Below are 17,520 nucleotides of genomic sequence, written 5' to 3'. Positions count from 1 at the left end.
AATAATGAAACCACTTCCATAGGGTCCTGGGGTTTACCGAAGAATATCTAACAAGTCCAAAACAGATTTTTCCTTTCAACATATTTGCTAAACTAGGGCCTAACTGAAAGCATAGCTACAAGAAAGTAATACCGAGTTCATTAGAACTTCCCCTCTCAGAAGCACACTTAGGACGTTACAACACTCATTTCCAACGTCAGTCAATATGTTTTGTAATCAAAACTCTATACAGTAAGCAAACCACAATTTTAGATATATTAAGAGATATAGGTGCAAACTTTAACAACAAAATTACAATAAATGATAATATTTAAAAAGCGCCTAAAGCCATTAACTGCTGTAAAACAATTAAGACAACGGTTACATTTAGATTTTATTAAAGGTCTCGCCTGCAGGATTACAATCAAGTTACAATGCTCGTAATGACGCGAACAGGTACTGGGCTGCTATTTAAATATGCACGGCTTGCGCACGACAAAGAAGAACCTCCCTGCGGTCTTCACAAAAGACTACACCTCCCAGCATGCCCCGCGCCGGCACGCCTCTAAGATGGCCGCCGTTTCCCTCCGTGGACTTTGTAGTTCCCAGACATACGGATGAACCGAAAGCGAGGCAGGCATTGGTTAGCCTGCTTCCTTGTTGCGCCTTTTCCCCTTCCCCGAACCAACCTCGGGCCCTTAAGAAAGGACAGTCAAGAATACAATCATATAAGAGACAAAATTGTCTCCACCGTGGGCATCTCCACATCTCGCTGTCCTACCCAGTGGATTGCATAGGAGAGAGGCGGGGGAAGCATCCGACGCCCTCCCCTATAGCGGCCGCTGCCTAGCAGCAGTCATTCACCAGACCCCGCCCACTTCCCTCGGGAGCTTTCGTTCCTCTCCCGTTCTTCCCTCTGTAACTGAACGCCCACCTCTGCCTCTGGTTCTAGGCTGGCTGTGGAGGAGGCAGACGACCCTTGCCCCCCCCCCCCGGTTGTCCTCGGTGGGTGCTAGCAGCAGCGCCGCCGCTGTCGGCGACCCCCACCCTTCTCGCACACACAAAGCAATCCCACGATGTTCTCGCGGAGGGGTCACGCCGATGCCAAGAAGTCCACCCAGAAAGCGCTGGACCCGCGGAAGGACGTCCTGACTCGTCTCAAGCACCTCCGGGCGCTGATAGGTGAGTGGAGAGAGGGAGGTCGTAACGCCAACCCCGACAACCCTCCTGTGGGAAACGCAGGCAGCCCCAGTGGAGGAGGAGGAGGAGGGGGTGAATTCGCAGGGGGTGGGGTCGCCTCTGGTAGTGGTCGGGGGCGCTAGTGGGTGAAGAGACAGAGCTGCGAGCCAGGAGTTCGCGAGTTCGAATGTCGCTTCTGCCTGATACCACAAAGTGGTTTGCTCCTACCTCTCCAGCTTCCGCATCTGCACCGTGGAAATAATAATACCGAACGAACTTACTCTGTTATTGTAAGGATAAGAAGACCACACCCACTATGTACTTTAAAATATTCACTATATGTACACTATAGCTATGTACATATGCTAAGTTGTTATTCATGATAGCAACAGCAGTGAAAACGTTATCCATTGCTAATACTTTTCCCATACCAGACTTCATGTCTGCACCTAAGGTCTTGTCTTTGATCTCTGTTGCTTACATTGTCTTCTCACAGGGATCTCCCCATGTGTGAGTGATCACTTCTATTAGTCTACATTGTTGTAATGGGGGTAGGGAGATCAGTAGACGCGGCTGTACATGGAACTAAAGGAGGTGACAGGTGTATTGTGAACAAGGGACAAAACAATAGGTGTATTATAACCAAGGGACAAGATGTGGTGAACATCTTTCCACCTCAATTCATGTGCCTAAAAAAGTTTCCGGCTTCAAAAGTTGAAGTTTTATTTTAAAAATGTAATTAAAAATGGCAAACTGAATTCTAGTAAATGATATTTCATGCTGTGAGTAGGTTGAAGACAAATCTTCAAACAGGAATGGTTTCCCTGTTCAGTTATATGAGGTTTTATTTGTTAAACACGAACCAAAAACATCTTGTAGAAATCTAATCCTAGGAACATTCCCCACATAGCTGCTTCCTCTGGTTCCCCTATACTGGAAGTATACAAATTCTCTTCTTCTTTGGGGATATTATTCCTGCACTCATTACAGTAAATCAGCTGTGTGGATTGCACAGTCTGCATTGATCCTGTAGTGGTTCCTGTCTGTTGTGTGGACTGTCCAGGGCCAGCATGTGCTGGATCATCTTACATAGAGACCTTGAAGTTGTGCTACAAGGTCTGAAATCAGAGCTATCTGGATTGTGTCAAGCAGCATGGGGAGGAGAGCTATTGAGTAAAATAAACAACTATTTCAACCTAACTTTATCACCTTCCTGTGAGTGAACAGAACACTGATCTTCCAGGAAGTTGCACAAGATAATGGCCTAGTTCTCAGTGTATCTGAACTGTGCTGCTTCAGACTGCAGATGGGGCTCACATGACTGAATGCTCCATTAGAAAAACACCTGCAAACTAGGAAAACTAAGAGGAGACTAAGCTTGATCTCTTCTCCATGGAATCTAGTTTTATAGGTGGAGGTGTGTGTGTGTGTGTCCAGTTCTGTGAGCTTCTATCTGCAGGTTGAAGTGGTGAAGCCCAGACATAGGTTTACTGTGTTAATCAGAACTAGGCCAACATCTAGCTGGAATTATTGAGGTCTGTTTATATTGGTTAGTTATGCATTTCACCTACATATGCTTGGTTGCTGTTTCGAACTTTGTGGACATTGACACATTTCTTCCTTGTTAGCGAAGCCCCCCCCCCCCCATGAGACTTCTGAAATGTAAATTGTGGTGAATCCTTTCAAGATTAAGGCTGCAATCCTTTTGCAATTTACATGACGCCATGCCAACCTTGCTGCCACACACCTCCCCTTTTCCATCCTGGTATGCTGCAATGATTCAGCTGGAAGGAGGTCAAGTGAGCAGAACAGCCCCACTACATGTCCACTGCTGGCAATAAGTGTGAAAAGGATCTAGTGTTTTAGCACAGTTCACGCTAAACATGAGTCAACAGAGACGTGGTAGTAAAAAGGCTACGGCAATTGTGCATTGCATCAATAGAAGTATCGTTGGTCGTGACTTCCGGGAAGGGTGACTTCGCTTGTGCCTGCTTTTGGGACGGGCTCCCGCCTCAAAAGAAGCTTATTCAGATATAAATCAGTCAGAACATTTTTTTTTTGACTGATGAAATTTCTCCCGGGCAGGGAGAAACGTAGAGATCAACCTCAAAAGCCTGTTTTTGTTGGGAGGACTGGATTTCATTAATTTATGAGATAAGGTCCAGCCAACAATGCCGGACGGACTTCCTAACAAGCTCTATCTGTTTAAGCGATACGTTTATCTTTTCTTTAAAGAGAGAACGGACTAACAGGCAAGCACCCTTCTTTCTATTATTTTTTTTACTTGGTTTAAATTGTTGCAGCAAAAGGAGATTTGTCAGATTGATCGGCTTTGGACAACTTCTGGGTGAGATATAGCTCTTCTCTGTTATTCACGAAATTGACAGCTTATCTCTGTTTCTGTCGCAAAAAGCTGTCCTGGAAGTGCATTCTAAAGATAATAAACAGAAGAGGGATTTCTATTCCTGATTTCTATTCCGAGGAATATTATATTGTCTGGGACTATTCTCTTTTTGGTCTATTTTATTTTGACGAATCTGCTTCTTCACGACGCCACTAACTGTTTTGATGCTGGGAACTAAATTTGTTTTGCATTCTTGAACATAGAGAGATAAGGCAGGTTGCTCTGTTTATACTGTGATGTCATCAAGCCTGGAATATTAATCCAATTGTTGCTGAAATAAGAAGTGGTTTTTCTTTATTTTTGTTTTGCTTTGTTTTCGTGGTTTTAAAAATGGCAATCAAGAAAGTGGCTGAGAATCTGGAAGTAACTATGTTTCAGAAAATAATGGATGAGATTGAGATAACGAAACAAACCCTGCGACAGGGTAGTAAGGAGCTGAAAATTGAACTGAGCAAAATGACGCAGGAGCTTAAAGAAATAGGGGATCCTGTGAGAGAGGAGAATGAGATCAGAGATGAGAAAAGAAAAAATAAAGGGAAGATACAAGCCCTGGAGATTGGAACAAATGTGGAATTGGAAAAAGATCTGGAGTTTATGGATTTTAGAAATAAAATCTACTGTTTGGAATTTAACGTTATCTCTGAAGAAATTAATGAAGATATTAGAGATAAAGTTATCAATGGCTTGGATAATCTTCTGGACTGGAATGATGTGATGGAGCTTGATATAGAGAAAATCTATGGAATTAACTGCAGCCATGTGACAATGGAAAAACTCTTAAGAGATGAGCCAGTGCATTTTGTAAAAAAGAAGAACAGAGATATGACTTTACAACAGTATTTCAGCAACTTATTCAGAATGGATGGCAAGAAAATATTTGGGACAGAGGAAATTCCCATCAGACTCTTATTATATGACTATGGCTACAACAGCAAGATTATTATGGAATACTGATAATGGAAGATTGGACACTGAAATTACTGGACTTAACAGGACTATTGAAGATGGAAGATGGAACTAATAGGGATAATGGAATAATGGCTATTGAAATTATTGGACCTAACAGATTCTGATGAGATGGATTAATCGAAATGTTTATTTGGACTATGGTTATGACAATAAGATTATTATAATTATTAACGAGATGGATTAATTGACATGTTTATTTGGAGAAAAATTGATAGATATATTTCTTAAAGAATTGAAACCTCTCTTTGACTTTTTGTGGAAAGAATAAAGTAATGTTTATGAGATTTGATGATTAATTAAGATAACTACTGGAGGAAAGTGATTTTATAATATGATTTAAGAGACAGGATTGTTATATATTGTAGACCTATAACTGATTTGATATGTGACAAATGGGAAGTCAACATTTTATTTTTTTTTGTTTAATCATTTTTGTTTTGTTTTGTTTTTTGTCTTTGAATGTTTTATGATTTTGTTTTGTATGTTTTATGAAAATTTGAATAAAAATTATTGTAAAAAAAAAAAAGAAGTATCGTTGGTCGTGCCCGGAGTAAACCCATAAAAATTAATGAATGCGACTACCTTTGGTTCATTAAGTTCAGCAGTGGGTTTACTCTGAATATAACTTATTTGGATACAACCCATAGTATCCAGATTGCAAGAAGTAATTTTGGTCAGACTTTATCTGGAGAATGATGTCCAGTTTTGGGCACTGTAGTTTAAGATACTGAAAACTGTAATGTGACCAGAGGAGGGCCTAGGAGACTTTATGAAGAAAGTTTTGAAGTAGTTGGGTATGTTCAGCCTGGAGAAGAAACAGTCTAGAGGTGATTTAAAGGACTGTTACATAGATGAAGGACAAAATTTATATACTGTTGTTCCAGAGATTATGACTGCAAGCATTTGGTTCACATGAGAAACAAATGGAATTAGGTTTAAATGTTAAGAAAAACTTTTTGACACCGTGAACTGTTCAACTGTGGAACAGGCTCTCCTTCATTAGAAGTTTTTAAGTTGAATAGTAGCCTATCAGAGATGTTGTGGTTGTAGATTTCCTGCGTTGGCAGGATGTTGTACTAGATGACCTTTGATGCACATTTCACCTCTGATGCCTTCTGATAATGAGCTTTGGGATTCTGTCCTTGTTGAGTTTGGAAGTAAAAAAGGACTAATAAAAAAAATAATGGGGTGTGTGTGTGCACGTGCCAAGATGGACAGAAGAATATTCATTTGTAATATATATTTTTAATGGCCTGACAAGGACCTATGAGTTTCCAGGATCTACAGAACGTTGGAGGGCGTCAGTTTGAGAAAACAAAGAGGAGGAAAAGGAACTGGGAGAAGGGGGTGAATCAGGCTGATCAAGCTTATAACAGCTTAGATAGTAACTATTTCAGACTTAGGAAGTATTAGGGAGATGTACACTATGGCTGTAAGGTTAAAGAAAACCCCTGCCCTCCTTGCACTATGTAGGCAGGTTATGGGAGGGAGAAAAGGCAGAGGCGCGTATTTTCTTGTTCCAACTTTTCAGAGGAAAACTCCTCTTTTATTGGAACTAGTGCTCTGTAGCCTGAGCCCTTGAATGTTTTATAGGAACATGGGGGAAGATTTCAGGAGGGTGAGAAAGTAGAATTTGGGGGGGGGGGTTCCTCCTCCAGAAACTTCCCCTAACAGTGCTATTAGCTTCTTGTTCCAGGCTGACTGGAGCCCTAGAGAGTATCACTCTTGTTTGGCATGGGAAATATATTGCAACATTGTGTCCTCACTTGTGTTTCACTGTTGCCCCAGTGACCTATATGCGGTGAACCTATGGAAAAAGGATATTATGATAACAGCTGCATTTATTTTACTCAGAGTAGCCAGAAATCTGATATTTAGCAATACTGAGGATTCAAAAGTTTTAAAAATGGGAAAGTTGAAGCTTGAGACGTGCTATTGCAGTCTCCATTTCTATGCAATATACAAAGCAGGGACTGAGGGGGTTGTCACTGTGCCCACAGCACATGTGCATATGCATGTGCATGCCTGCCATCAGCCAAGATGGTAGCAGAGGCATCAGCCCCTTAGGGAAACCTCTGCCACCATCTTGGTTGATGGCAGGTATGTGCGCAGCACAGCCAGCATTCACCCCAACAGAAGAGGTAGGTGGGGTATACAGGTGGGCATTGCAGGCCTGCATGGTTGTAGAGGGGTGCCTGGGAGCTCCCTCTCTGTGATCCGTGGCAGGGTCGGAAGCTGACCCTGCCACGTATCGCAGAACAGGAGCGCTACCCACCCGCCCTAAGGAGGGCCCTTCAGGGGCCCTCGGCCAGGGCCCAACCTGGCCACCCTCTGGCACCGGCCCTGCCCCCTCCCCACAGCACATTTGGCATCAGGAGAAATTTAGCTATTCACCTGTGACACAGTGGAAGAGAAGGAATGATAGGAAATGATGGGATGTTCATTTCAAGGGGTATGAGGAAAGGAAGTTGTGTTCCTGACCACTTTGAACCTCAGTGTACTGAAACATTTGCACGCCAGTCCAAAGAAGTAGATCCACTGGCGGAAGCAGACTGCATACATGCCACCTGCTGGATTAGGGACTTTGGTCATAAATCTGGTCTGCATTCAGTTACGGTTGTTATCTATCTGCACTGTGCTACTTTCAACGGAATGTGGATCTCCCTCCTTGCACAGCCAGTAACATGGAAGTAGTTGCAACTAGAACTCAATCAGGGCATTTTCATTTCAAATTCATGATATCCTTGTTTTTGATCTTAAAAAATATCATCTTCAATTCAGAGACTTTCAGAGTAAATTACAGATTAAAAAAATAAAAACATGAATAGTATAATTAATTATTCAAAATAAACAGGAGCATCAACAAAATGTCAACGAAACGAAAGTCCAGCATAAATGCTGATCTAAAAGTTTATGTTAAATAACCTGGGCAATTAAAAGATCATCTTGAACTAAAAAGACATGAGAATTGGCACAATGGAAATTTGTACAGGGAAAGCATTTCATAAGTGGGACACCACAATGGAGAAGGGCCTTTCTCCAGTCATCACTTACCTCACTTCAGAATGTGGCAGACTTGAAGAAGGACTTTTGAGGCGGATAAAATGCATGTCGGTTCATGCAGCAGAAGGCAGCCCCGTAGGTGCATGGATCCTAATCCATTTAGGATTTTAAAGGAAGAATCAGCACTTTGAATTGTGCCTGGAAACAGAATGGTAGCCAGTGCAGTTGTTTCAATATGTTTTAGTTGGCCAGTTCCCGTTAGTACAAAATACAACAGCTAGATTACTAATGGACATTTCTGAGTAGTCCTGAAGAATTAGCCCCACATGATGTTAGTCCAAACCAAGTTGTTTCATAAGCATGTCCCTGCTCCCAAGGAGCATACAATCTAAAATAGAAACTGGCAAAACAGGGAGGGAGGGTTAGTGTGTGTGTATGTGTAAAACAAGGGCAGGGAAGGAGATATGTGGGCAAATGCTATTAGTTATTCCAACAAAAACAACTATGACTCACATAGTGTTTCTCGTAGATGCATAGATATCAGGTGAAGGGAAGTAGTCTTCATTATGTATATGTTTTAAAGAAAACATTCTGAGTCCCAACTGTTACAGGCAGGGCTGTGGAGTCGGAGTCAGGAGCAATTTTGGGTGGAGTCGGAATCGATAGAAATGTACCGACTCCGATTCCGACTCCTTCATAAATGGCAAATGTATATTAACTAGTAATAACAAATTTACTGTAGTAAAATGGTAGCACAAGGCATTTCATCATCACCACCGCGTGAATCCAGAGCTTGGAAAAGTTACTTTTTTAAACTACAATTCCCATCAGCCCCAGGGATTGGGCTCATGGGAGTTGTAGTTCAAAAAAGTAACTTTTCCAAGCTCTGGATTCACATGGTGGTGATGAAATGCCTTGTGCTACCATTTTACTACAGTAAATGTGTTATTACTAGTTAATATACATTTGCCATTTATGAAGGAGTCGGAGTCGGACAGTAGAAAAATAGAGGAGTCGGGGTCGAAGGTCTGACATACCGACTCCACAGCCCTGGTAACAGGTACTTAAAGCTTGATTGGACTTGAAAATGAAAATTGAGAGGATAAGCTAAATGCTGTGTGGAAAAGGTGGGTTTTGAGGAGGGGAACACATCTTGCCATTATGGTTTCTAACAATTATCATTAGCGCTGAAGCACTCCATCTCTGCCTGTTCATGACTGTTGACCTCAGCTGACTTTCAACTTATTTTGCCTTTTACCTGAATTTTTTTTTTTATTCACTGATGTTTCTCAGATTGCATCGAAAGTCTGTTTGGGATCCAATATTCTCTTCTTGATGGAGCTAAGTGCAAGTTAAAACTTGAATGCCTATTGCATTAGTTTATTTTAGTCATGTGTTAAACCAGAGGAAGTGCTATCTGTTTTCTTTTATACTGAGTCATGAATTATTCAATCTGTTCTGCAAGTTCATGTAAGAATATCAAATCCATTTGCAGGGCTTCTAACGGTCAGGATAAACTCCAGTGTTTCGCACAAAACCTTCTCTCATTATTTTTTCTAACCTGATACTCTTGATTGCGCCCAGGGTTTCTCTATTCTTTCTCCTTGCCCCCATCACCCTATTATTTCATGCAAAAGATGAACTGAAATAGAATGCAAAATAGATAATAAATGATGAAAGTGTTTTTCTGGCACAGAGTACTTTCTGTAAGAGTCCCCATAGTTTGGCAATGATTTCAGTTCACTTAAAAACAAATGTTATTCTTATATATGACTTACTCCTGGTACTAGACCTGGGCTTCCTGTAATTCTTCAACTCTTGATGGCATCATCCAAAGACACGTGCAGCTCACCAGAGTTGATTAGAAACTGCAAATCAGCAGTTCCCTCCCTGAACTTCCCAATTGCTTTATAAACTTACCAACAGTTGTTGAAAAGGAAATGGCTTCTATTATGTGTACACTATTTTTTCAGTGAGTTTTTCTCTCCAGCAGACCTGCAAGCTGAGTTTTGGACTCAAGTGAGTCTTTAAAAGTAGTTTTGTGAGTGATGGAGATCATTTATTTGGAAACTGTTGCCATTTTCCTGGTGAGAATCCTCCTCTTCCGGAAGCTGCTATTTGCTTTGTATGCCTGAAAGAGACATGAGATCCTGTTCCAGATCTCCATTGTTTTCTAAAATTTGGCCCTTACACAGGCAATTAAATGTTGTTGTTCTTTCAAAGTCTGAGCTTGTGTTTTTTAGTATTATTCATGGAGTAATTCTTAATAGAATTAGTCTGATCTACCTGCAGAGGCAGCAAGGGTTTTTTCCTGTGCTGTTTTAATGTTTGTCTATAAAGATGAGCATTTAGTTGTGCATTCAAATTGTTACAAAACAGTATTATCTATTATTTCAGTGTCATTTGGATGTTGTCCTAAGTAATATAAATAACTTTGCTTTACATTAAAAGCAAAACAAAACCCTGCAGCCTTGAGGTAAGCACCAATAAAACCAGATTCGTATCTCCTCTACATCACGTGGGCCAAGTTTGACTGGTGGCTGGGGCCACCAAGCTGTCAATAATATGATGATGCCAGGTGATGGGGTACTTTGAAGTCCCAACAATTATTGGAACTTCATATGCCAAGGAGGGCTTGCAAAAAAACCCCCTGTATAGTGGTTAGAAGCACTGCCAAGCAGTTAATTGTTGGCACTTCAAAGCACTGAGCAAGTCTCTTTGCATGCCCCTCCAAGGATTGGCTAGCTGGGGAGGTCTCCGTTAGGAACCTAGTAGCATAGCCAATTCCAGTTGATTTGTTCTCACCGCTCTTCCCTTACCAATACACAATTCAGAGCACACTTTTGGCTCCTGATTGTGCATTGGCAGTTGCATCTCCGCTTACCCCTCACCTGATCACATATGTCATCTGGTGTGGAGCAGATAAGTGTGGTTTGGGGTGGAAAGAGTCTCCTGGCCCTAACTGGGGCCCATGTCAGGCCTAATTATGCCCTTAGGCCAGAGGATCTCCAATCCTGAAATAGAGTTATGTATGTTGTATACTTCAGCAGCATTCACCATAAGGACTTGAGTACTTGAATGAGGGTTGATTTTTTTTTAAATGGAGTACTTTAATAAATTTTATAGTTTTTTTTGTTAAAGTAAATACTGTGCTAATACAGTATTAGTGCTTTTGTTTATTTGTGACCAAAATGTAGAGGGATTTTTATGTGTATTTGGGGAAAGTTAATACTAGCCTAATGTTTTCATTTCACTGTATCTTGGGCTTGCATATGAATTTGGATCCTGTTATTAGAGGAATGTGGTATTGGTAAGAGGATGCTTAGTGCTGATAATAAATATAAGTTGCTGTTGCAATACTATATACAAAATGCTTGAAATTAATCCTATCAGTTGAGAAGCACACTATTTCAAGCAGGGCTGTGGAGTCGGTACGCCAAACCTTCGACTCCAACTCCGACTCCTCTATTTTTCTACTGTCTCACTCCGACTCTACCCAAAATTGCTTCCAACTCCACAGCCCTGGAAAGGGCTGTAAATGTCTTTTTAAATTGGAAGCTCTCATAGGAGCATTTTTAGCGCTGCCTGAATATGCGCTGATCTTGGCATCACAGCATTTGTCTTCATCTGGGTCCTGGGTCACACACTGACACACAAAATGTTTTCCATCTTGAGTTATGGTGAAATGCTCAACTACAGCTGACTTCATGGGAAGATTCTTTGACATTTTGAATTTTTTTTTTTAATTGTCAATCAAAATTTATTTTGAAGTCGGAGTCGGTACATTTCTTCCGTCTCCACCCAAAATTGCTTCTGACTCCACGACTCCGACTCCACAGCCCTGATTTCAAGGGTGCATTGGCCACAGATCTCCAGAAGTCTTTTATCCACCCATGCAATTTGTTTGCATCACTGGCTTCCCTTCTCAGATTTACTTCTAATGAAATAAATGTAAATGTACTGCCTTCAAGTCAATTTCAACTTATGGCGACCCTATGAATAGAGTTTTCATGGGGCTGAGTGGCAGTGACTGGCCCAAGGTCACCCAGTGAGCTTCATGGCTATGTGGTCTCCCAGGTCATAGTCAACCACCTTAACCGCTACACCACACTGGCTGTCTCTAATGAAATAGTCATACAGAATGAAGAGACCCATCAGTTTTCTGAACTCTGCTTTGAGCATGCACAAAGACTACTTAATCGAAGGTATTGTTTGCCTTCAGATACAGTTATGAACTATGGTTTACCATAATGGGAATTAGCCTAGGCAAGCTTTCTCCCTCTCCTTTCCTCTTCTGGTGGGCTGGGAGGAGGAGATGGGAAGCTTTTGCTTCTGTTTTTTTTTACTAATTGTAGACAAAGTGTGGTTAGTCTTAACTAGGGATGAAAGGAGGCAGTGCTTTCCATATTGTCCTGGGTTCATTATGATCAGCACTGTTTCTGTGCCGGTACAGTTCAGCTTCTGCTAAAATCTGTGTTATTCATTGTGGTCAGCTGTGGCTGAAACATATGTATTTAACTATGTAATTAATTTCAATGCATTTCTGTGGAAGTAAAATTTTAAGAACAATGCAGTGCATAACATAGTTATTTATATAACATTTGCCGACTAAAAAACAATGAGAGCAAATGCTGCTGGTATTCACTTGTGTGATTTCTGTTGCTGATCTTTAACAAACATGCAAATTGTGGGAATTTCTGCTCCTGTTTCCAGTGGAATTCTCTGACATCCCCCATCTTAACTGTGGTTTACTGAAACAAGCCAACTTCAACCCCTAATGCTTGTTTCAAGAAACCATTGTTAAAATTAGTTCCTTCTGTTCCTTTAAGAGGTTCCTTTAAAATGTAGTTAATGTTTTAAAAACGGGAGTGAACGCTTTCACCCTCCTCCTGGCAGTCATAGCGGAAGAGGGGTGGAAGGGAACATGAGAGCCTGAGGCTTGTCTAGGTTCATTGCTAATACTCAATCATAGTTCAGGGAAACTATGCATAGTTTAAATGCAGTGGTGCATAGTTTAAATGCAGCTATTGTGTGGTGGAGTATAATTTTGTTTACTTGAACAGCAAACCTTTCTAAAGTTTCTAGAAGTTTACAAGGGTGGGACTTGGTAACCCACTTTGGGGAGCCTGTTCCATGGTTCCGGTGCACCCATAGTGAGTGCTGCTTTGTGTATCCATGGTTCTGGTTTGCAGAACCATGAGCAGAGTTTGTTAAAAGGCAGTAGCAGCAAATTGGGAGTCTGCTACATGAGATGGTATGGCCTAAAATGTGATGGGCCCTTCCCACTTAGAGCTGTATAGGAAATAAGAGACACCTTATTACAAGCCCAGAAGCAAAGATGAAGTCATTGCACACGGGCTATAGGTGAAATATGGCCCCAGCAGTTGTACAGCTGTGTTATAGGTGAAGCTTTTGAATCATTTTAAAGGGAGCCGTACATGGAATGTATTTCAATAATCAGTCCATAAATTTACTGTGGTACAGATTAGAGTAACTGGCTCCATGTGCTCTTAGAAGGTGTACAAATCATTGTCTAACTAGAAGAATGCACACTTGCCTGTCACCTGGATTTCCCAAAGCAATACCTCTCTTCCAGAGTGGAGAAGGTAGGAGGCCAATGCTCAGTGGGATTATAATTTCCCTGAAAGATCAGGAATTGTAATTTTTGTATTATATTAATTAAATTTATATCTCATTCTTGCTTCCAAAGGAGAAATATTAAGATACTTTATTTTATGTTATCCCACTTTTCCTCCAAGGATCTCAAAGTGGTGTATGTGGTTCTTCCCTCCCCATTTTATCATCACAGCAACCCTGTGAGGTAGGTTAGGCTGAAAGACTGTGACTGGTCCAAGGCCACACAGTAAGCTTCATGGCTGAATGGGGATCGTCTAGGTCCTAGTACAACACTCTAAATATCCCTCCCACCTTCTGTAGATCACACAGAAGAGCCAACCTATGCTGTGGTCATAAGGTTGGACTGGGTGAAGGGTCATTGGGCCTAATCTTGCCCTGCATGTCATTTGTGTATAGATCACCTAGTATGGTCTAGTCCACAGTGTACTATAGTGTGTGTGTGGGGGAAGTGCACTACAATAAAGTGCATGAAGAGCAAGTGGCTTCAGAAGATGCAAAGGAGGGAGTTAGACCTTATGCTAAAGTGAATGCATTGTGAAGAGCCTTCATGCAGTAGGCCCGATCTTCCATAGGTGATCAGTACCCATGATTTCTGATCCAGTGCTGGGAAATCTGGGACCATGTCTTGGTGCTGGATGCCAAGGCTCAGCCTGGAAACCACTTGCACAACACCATTTTTTGTGAATGGCTCCTGATCCAGCAGTGGAGATGCACATGGAGGTAAACTTCTGTGTGCATACCAGTCTCACAGGGTTGGGATGGAAGATGTATATATATTTAGCGTAACTGTGTAGATAGCATTTCTGTTTATCCACACTTCTGTTTGTCTGAATGTTCTCTTTAATGCTAGGGTTAGGCTGTCTTGCAAATAAGTCCACAAAAGTGACTACTGTAGTTTACAAACATGCCTGCCTATTTGCATATATCTGTCAATCATTCGTGACATATTGATAACCTGAAGATAAGAACAAACCCATTATTTTACAGTTTAGAAAAGCTTTGCTACATAGTTGCCTGAAGGAGGTTCTTACTCATCTAATGCAATCAGGCCAGTGACTTTGTGCCACTCTTGAATAAGCACAGGTTTAAATAATGTGATGTGGGATAAATCTTGGGTTATAGGATCTAGAATTATGGCTTTAAAAAATAATAGGTAACATTTATTTTATTAACAGATTACGAAGAGGCCATGTGTGTCTAACTGAATGGATGCAGTCTTGAATAAGTTAGGTGTTTTAAGTTTCAAGCCATCTGAACACTGCCTCCTTATGTATTATTGTACCTTGTAGCCATTATTTCTATTAATACTTCTACTGTTGGCTTTCTGCTGCTTTATTTTGCTATATATGTTTTAATGTTACATTTGTATGCTGATGATACTTATCTTTTTGCTTTGCTTTGCTTGTTTTTTTACTTTTACAGATGTTGTGGATGGAAGTGAACTTAAACAGTTTTTTGAGGTCAACTATTCTCAGATTTATTTTATCTTCTATGAAAATTTCCTGACACTAGAAACCAGCTTGAAACAAAAAGGTAAGAATTTTTAGGTGGGATTCTTTTAGGGCATTCTTTTAAGTTGCTCAATACTGACATATATATACTTTTTTCTAAATCGAAAAATCAGCTTCTTTGCATATCTTAAATGCCTTCAGTAATCAATAAGGCAAAATGCTACAAGTTAGGAAAGCTCAGCAAATCTGAACGTCAAGTGCCAGCACCATAATCATAATCCATAATCACATAATAAATAGATACACATTTTGAAAACTTTGTTGCATCTCCTTAGTCAGCTGAAGAGTAGTATGGGGCAGTTTGTGGTAAAACGTAGCTCTGCTTAACATGAGAAAGAAGCAGTGTTTCCCCTCTCCCAACATATTTTTTATGTGATATTCCTGTTTTTAGAAGGGCTTTTGAGGGGGGTAAAAAAAGAAGCAGAACAATGTGTGGATGAGGTGTTGGTGTCTGGCATGAGTTTTGTTAGACACTGGGCAACATGTTGGGACAAACCAAGCTTGACCAAAATCACTTGAGCCATGATGGAACTAGATTGCTGGTGTTTAATATCACAGAGCAGGTCCGATGGAAGAATGAGGATAGGATACAACTTGGCAATGACAATCCGGAAAGACATGACAGCTGTTTAAAGAGAACAAAGGGTTGCAGAGGAAAATGCATCCACAAAGGAAGTTTAGAAATGCTAGTCTTAGAAAGCTCCAAGCCAAGATGTATGAGCTAGTGCTAAATGAGAACATGGATATAGTGGGCATATGAGAAGCCTGGTAGAACAGAGTCAGTGGACTACAGGCATACCCCGCTTTAACATACGCAATGGGACCGGAATGTGTATGTAAAGTGAAAATGTACTTAAAGTGAAGCAATTATCTATGCATGTACTGCACTGCAATCGCCACTAGATGGCAGCGGCGTCATGCCATTAAGTGTCCGTAATTGCGAAGCGCGCATACGTTAAGCGGGGTATGGTGGCGTATGCAGCATGTACGTTATAGCGAGGCGACGTTAAATGAAGCGATGTTAAGCAGGGTATGCCTGTATATGTGCCATTGCATGTTATTCCATAAGAAGGACAAGAAAGGGTGCTTTGGTGATGATTTTGCCCAGTGTATTAAAGTGTGCAGTAAACTAGAAAACTTGAGGGAAATAAATTCCACAGAATCTCTGTAGGTTGAAATATTGGGCTAGAAGAGTAACTTAGTACACACAGCTGCCCCCCAAATTCCATGGGCTATGCTTTTTAACACAAAAAATAATGGGTTGTGAGCAGTACTAGTTCCACTCAGAGAAGACCCGTTGAAATTAAATTGACAGACATGACTAACTTACAGTCATTCATTTGAATAGTTCTGCTCTGAGTAAAATTGAGGTGAATACAACCCATTTGTTGTTATATAAATATTTACATACAGTGCACCTTAAATATGTTGCAATACCATACAAATTGTTTTACAAAGTATCTTAAATAGTTAACATTTCATGAATATCTTTAAACATTAAATATAGTAATTCAACTCATTAAATTTTTTTTTTTCAATAATTTTTATTCAAATTTTCATAAAACATACAAGACGAAATCATAAAACATTCAAAGACAAAAAACAAAATCAAAAATAGTTAAACAAAAAAAAAAAAAATAAAAATAAAAATAAAAATAAAAAATAAAGAGTAAAATATTGACTTCCCATTTGTCAAAGATCAGATCAGTTATAAGTCTATAATATATAACAATCCTGTCTCTTAAGTCATATTATAAAATCACTTTCCTCCAATAGTTATCTTACTTAATCATCAAATCTCATAAACATTACTTTATTCTTTCCACAAAAAGTCAAAGAGAGGTTTCAATTCTTTAAGAAATATATCTATCAATTTTTTTTTTCCAGATAAGCATATCAATTAATCCATCTCATTACTAATTATGATAATCTTATTGTCATAACCATAGTCAAAATAAACATTTCAATTAATCCATCACATCAGAATCTGTTAGGTTCAGTAATTTCAGTAGCCATTGTTCTATTATCCCTATTAGTTCCATTTTCCATCTTCCATCTTCAGTAGTCTTGTTAAGTCCAGTAATTTCAGTATCCAATCTTCCATTATCAGTATTCCATAATAATCTTGCTGTCAAAGCCATAGTCATATAGTAAGAGTCTGATGGGAATTACCTCTATCCCAAATATTTTCTTGCCATCCATTCTGAATAGGTTGCTGAAATACTGCTGTAAAATCATATCTCTGTTCTTTTTTTCAAAATACACTGGGTCATCTCTTGAAAGTTTTTCCATTGTTACATGGCTGCAGTTAATTCCATAAATTTTCTCTATATTGGGCTCCATCACATCATTCCAGTCCAGAAGATTATCCATGCCATTGATAACTTTGTCTCTAGAATCTTCATTAATTTCTTCAGAGATAACATTGAGTTCCAAACAATAGATTTTATTTCTAAAGTCCATAGACTCCAAATCTTTTTCCTGTTCCACGTTTGTTCCAATCTCCGGGGTCTCCTCTCTCACAGGGACCCCTGTTCCAGTCTCCAGGGTCTCCTCTCTCACAGGGACCCCTGTTCCAGTCTCCAGGGTCTCCTCTCTCACAAGGACCCCTATGTCTTTAATCTCCTGTGTCTCCAAACAATAGATTTTATTTCTAAAGTCCATAGACTCCAAATCTTTTTCCTGTTCCACGTTTGTTCCAATCTCCGGGGTCTCCTCTCTCACAGGGACCCCTTCCAGGGTCACCTCTCTCACAGGGACCCCTATATCTTTAATCTCCTGCGTCATTTTACTCAATTCAATTTTCAGCTCCTTACAACCCTGTCGCAGGTTTTGTTT

General features: G+C 40.3%; 1 protein-coding gene across 5 annotated transcripts in view; it reads left to right on the top strand.

Annotated features, from left to right (window-relative positions):
* Nucleotides 1–619: 619 nt before the first annotated feature.
* RALGAPA2 (Ral GTPase activating protein catalytic subunit alpha 2) overlaps nt 620–17,520 on the top strand; it is a 299,150-nt gene continuing 282,249 nt past the window's right edge. For 3 of the 5 annotated variants that reach the window (XM_061587913.1, XM_061587933.1, XM_061587924.1), the window contains exons 1-2: nt 621–1,161; nt 14,594–14,704. In XM_061587913.1, the coding sequence (XP_061443897.1) occupies nt 1,056–1,161; nt 14,594–14,704 (217 nt within the window). In that variant the 5' untranslated portion in view covers nt 621–1,055. Of the gene's footprint in view, nt 1,162–14,593; nt 14,705–17,520 lie in introns of all 5 variants that reach the window. The other 2 variants (XM_061587941.1, XM_061587904.1) reach the window with 1 other exon arrangement.

This window comes from Rhineura floridana, chromosome 1, assembly GCF_030035675.1.
Source record: "Rhineura floridana isolate rRhiFlo1 chromosome 1, rRhiFlo1.hap2, whole genome shotgun sequence".
Lineage (NCBI taxonomy): Eukaryota > Metazoa > Chordata > Lepidosauria > Squamata > Rhineuridae > Rhineura > Rhineura floridana.
This window is presented reverse-complemented; position numbering and strand designations above follow the sequence as displayed.